General features: G+C 53.9%; 1 protein-coding gene and 1 pseudogene across 1 annotated transcript in view; one reads left to right on the top strand and one right to left on the bottom strand.

Moving 5' to 3' along the window:
* The window catches only part of GABRA5 (gamma-aminobutyric acid type A receptor alpha5 subunit), a 69,732-nt gene that overhangs the window by 51,580 nt on the left and 13,697 nt on the right, over positions 1 to 4,455 (top strand). The window contains exon 5 of the mRNA XM_011380588.1: positions 790 to 872. Coding sequence (XP_011378890.1) covers positions 790 to 872 — 83 coding nt within the window. The remainder of the gene's footprint in view (positions 1 to 789; positions 873 to 4,455) is intronic.
* LOC111731767 lies at positions 2,070 to 2,188 on the bottom strand (annotated as a pseudogene).

Raw genomic sequence — 4,455 nt, 5'->3', positions numbered from 1 at the left:
GGCCGCGCCATGCCCCGGGCGAGAGGGGCAAGGCCACCGGCTCTAGTCACGGCCACGACTTGATAACGGGCTCTCGTCCTCGTCCCGGGCCCTTCGTGGCGGTGACCCTCTCCCCTGTGACAGCCACAGCCTCCTCGTGCCGTTGCGATGAGACGCGTTCGTGCAGCTTAAAGCACAGAGGACGGACGTGGCGGCCGTCATCGCCATCGCCGTTTCGGTCGTTGGGGACGGCGGTGAGGGACGGTGGCATTAGCGTTTGGAGGACCAGACTTGCATTAAAAGCGATAACCAGGCTGTGCCAAAAGATTGCCATCGAAACACAGCTCTGCTCCTTCGCAGGCTTGTGACAGGGCGACGGCAGCCAGCTTCTGCTCACAGTTGGGACTACACGTTCCTTCCGTATTTAGGTCTGTGCGAGCTGAGAAACTCTTTTAGAAAATACATATATTTCCAGCCCTGTCAGGAGGCAGGATTTTCTATTACTCTGGCTAAGGGATGGGAAGCAGAGTCAATTCCCCCTGATGGTGTCTCAAATCGCTTTGCAGGCGGCGCTGTGTGCGCAGACAGGCCCGGGGTGCAGAGGGGGTTTCGTCGAAGCCTCGTTTCTAAGTGACACCCATCTACGGCGCCAACGTATGCCACTGGGTGGGAAGGTCTGGGCAATTCCGTGGAAGACGGCGACGAAAATAATAAGTGAGAGACTTCGGGTGGCTTTGTGGGACGTCGCGGCTGCCCAGCAGGTCACCGGGGTTCGCATGTCGCTTAACGGTCTTCGTCTCTCCCTTACAGGCTGACCATCTCCGCAGAGTGCCCCATGCAGCTGGAGGACTTCCCCATGGACGCCCACGCCTGCCCCCTGAAATTCGGCAGCTGTAAGTCACTTCCGCAAGTCAGAGCCACACCGTGGGGGTCGTGTCCACCGTCGTGCAGAGGCGTCTGGGCCCCGCGTGGGCTGCGGTCTGCTCGAGGAGGCTGGGGAGTGGCGTGGGGTGCACACGCCTTTATCCGTGCCGGCCGGTCCCCCGGCCGGGTCCCTGGGAGCCTGCGAGCAGAGGCACCCGCCCCTGAGCAGGAGCTCCTGGGCAGGTGTCCCCCCGACGTTCGCCTGGCACTCACTCCCTAGTTTCACCTCTCACATTGCAAGTCACCTCCTGCAGGGGACCAGCCCTTCACACCCGGTTTCCGGGACCCCGTCGATCGCTTTTCTCCCCTCGTAGTCACTGCCGTGTTAATGCGCGTCTTCCAGAACGTTCCCTAAGAACAGCAATGTTGTTGGGTTCGCTCGCCGCGTGCCCATGGTTTCCCTGCTCCGTGCCATCAATTGTCTGTCCCTAAGTCGGTACCTCTCGGTCACACTTCCGGAGCGACACGATGATTAAAGCTGGGAAAGCGGATCCCTCCCAGGGGGTCTCTTCCGGATCGTTTCAACGTGCCTCGTTCATTTGCTTCCCGCGTACATGTTAGGGGCGTCGTGTCTACACCTATGTGCACGTCGCTGGGCTTTTCACAGGCATCGGGCTGACCCTGTGTCCGGACTCGGCGAGAGCCTGGCCCCGGCCCCGGCCCCGGCCCCGGCCCCGGCGCGGGTCAGCCTGTTCCTCCGCGGGACGTGCCGCCGCTCTCGCCTTAAGGTCACTGGCTCCTCTGTGATGTCCAACCTGCCGTTGACCTCGCACGGTCATTTATCTCGTGTCTTATATTTGCCACTTTTAGAAATTCTACTTGGTTCTTTCGGTTTCAATGTCTCAGCTAAGATTTACTCTTAGTTTTTTTTTTTTTGACAACTTTTTGATTACAAATCAATACATTTTTTTCCTTTACGCCCTTTCTCAAGGCCACAATAGCTGCTCTGAAACCCTCGCAGGCGGAAACCAGGGCCTGACTCCTTTTGGGGTCATTTTGTATCGATCTTGTTTACTGTTGGGCATGGGACATTTTTTCCTGTTTCTTTTACATTTAATCACTTTGAATTCTTTCCTGGCTATTTCTGTTTTACGTTGCTGAGACCGTGGCTTCTGTTAAATTAGGGCGTTATTTATTTATTTTATTTTACTTATTATTATTATTTACGCCTACAGCACCCGGTCTTCCTAGGTGGTCTCCCATCCAAGTACTCACCAGGCCCGACCCTGCTTAGCTTCCGAGATCCGATGGGATCGGGCGTGTTCGGGGCGGCGTGGCCGGAGACCATGGGCCGTGGCTCCACTGGGGCACGAATCCAGGACCTTCTGCGTGGGAAGCAGGCGTGCTGACCGCTACCCTGTGGAACCACGTAGTGGTTTTTATTTATTTATTTACTTGCTTGTTTGTTTGTTTGTTTGTTTGTTTAGCCAGTTAACTGGACTGAAGAGAAACCTGAAGCTCTGTCCCTCTGCGGTGGGCAGGCGCCAGAACGGCAGGCGGCTCCCTAGCCCGCGTCGGGCTGGTGGGGCCAATTGCCCCGCGTGCGCGATTCAGGGCGACTTAGACACCGGGCACAGCTGACGCACATCCGGCCCCATCGGACTCGAGGCCCCTTCTCTGTGGCATTTCCGCCCCAGGGGGTTCCACCTCCTTTCCCGGCTGAGTGACTTTGAGCTCCGGGTGCTTTGTTTGGGTTCTTTGAGCCTGTGAGATGGCGGGGCCTGTCTGAGCGTTGGCCACCTCACAGCTCTGAGTCAGCTTTGGAAGTGACGGTCCCTTTCTTCCGGCCCCCCCAAGTCTCTGCCTGCATTGGCTCATGCCCCAGTGCATTCGGGGAGCTATTTTTCAGGCGGTGTCCAGAGTTCATGGTGGTCACCCGGTGACGGCCACCCACCCACGGCCCACAAGGGTCTCCTCTGGATTCCGAGGGCTTCCTTTTGTGTCACATCTATCGTTCCAAAGAGATGTTTGGAATTATGACAAATACGTTTGTGTGGCAAGCCCAGAGTTAGGGTGGATGCAAACAGTCCATCTTTTTTTTTCAAAGTACAATCTTCAAATGCCATGAAGAGAGAAAACACATACATTCGGGGAAGATGGTACAATGAAAAAGCGACTCTGGCCAGCGGGACTTAAGCCACTCGCTGCCGTGGACCGGCTGTGCTGGTCGGCGCTTCGGGACAAAACCTTCAGAAGCCCCCCGAGGCGTCTCATTTGGGGATCGCGGGTTCAGGTCCCTGAGGGAAAATGAATCGTTCTTGTCCCCAAGAAGAAAATGAGCCGTAGAACTGAAAACTGCGCCTCGCTTCGTGCATGGAGATTGTGCTGTTGATTTGACCGAAGACAAAACACTGACGGCGAGCTCGCCACTGTTCTCACGGTCAGTTGAACAAGTTCAGGTCAAGGTCATTCAGATTCGATAGCAATGGCCGCAGGGCAGGCAGCGGAAAAGAAAATGTGTGACCCTCAGTCCTCCACTGAACTGTCTCCCGTGCAACAGCCCGGCAACTGCAGTTCAAACAGTTATCGAATTCAGAGCTAAAATACACACCTGATGGGGTCTCGTCACCTAGACAGTCAATCGAACCAAAACAGGTCAATCAGTGTGCGTGTGTGTGCGTGTGTGTGTGAGCATGTGTGCGTGCGCGTGTGTACGCGTGTGCGTGCGTGTGTGTGTGTGTGTCTTCAGATTTGAACTCTTAGGCCAAAAGTCTTTCCACCTGCCTCATATTCTGAAGGTTGGTTTGGCTTCGATGTTGATTGTGTCTTTACATTGGCCGTTGACATCGTTACTATGCCATACAAAGCAGTTAGCAGGATTTTCTTCATAGATCATGTTTGTTTACAGTTGACCAAGACCTAGAAAACCACACAAACTTCACCTTACCTCAGCGTACATGGTTTCAGCTCAGCCATAATAATTCTGAGAGAAGGGATGTTATTCAATTAAGAGTTTTTCTTCCTTGTCTTTTTTTTTTTTTTTTTTGGATTTCCTAAAAATAGCTTCCTGGCCAAGTAGTTCAGTTATACCACGGGCATCGGAGCGTGCAGAGGCTAAATGTGAAAGTATAATGAGTTTCGAATTATCCAATCCACCAGCTCCCTGCTATTAGGAGAGAAAGGAATGCAAATAAGTATCATTATTCTAATGAGCCACATGCGCTGGCTTCTGTGCTGCATAACTGAATTAACAGACATTTCTGTTATTGCTGTCTCTACCCCCGAGGATTCAAGCGAATGTTGAAATTAGCCCTTGCATGTGCCGCTCCCGTCTGTAAGGAAACTCCTTCAAGATGGCTCGCATTTGGGAAGGCAAAGCGAGACTGTTTAGAAAAGAAAACTTAGCTTCTTTTTGTTCGTGATGCGTTAACTAAGTCACGAGGCGACATCTGGGTTCGGGAACGTGTACCCCAAGTTAGACATGGCCGCATCCTTGCTACGTGGAATTTCGGGAAATCGGGATCGACGTCACGCAGTAGGTTGCACATGCGTTCCGACACGTCGGCTCTGACGCTGCCACCCCACGGTCACGGCCAGCAGGGAGCTCCCCAG

This window comes from Pteropus vampyrus, unplaced genomic scaffold (assembly GCF_000151845.1).
Source record: "Pteropus vampyrus isolate Shadow unplaced genomic scaffold, Pvam_2.0 Scaffold395, whole genome shotgun sequence".
NCBI classification, from domain to species: Eukaryota; Metazoa; Chordata; class Mammalia; order Chiroptera; family Pteropodidae; genus Pteropus; species Pteropus vampyrus.
Note: the sequence above shows the minus strand (reverse complement) of the source record. Positions and strands in the feature narration are given on the sequence as shown.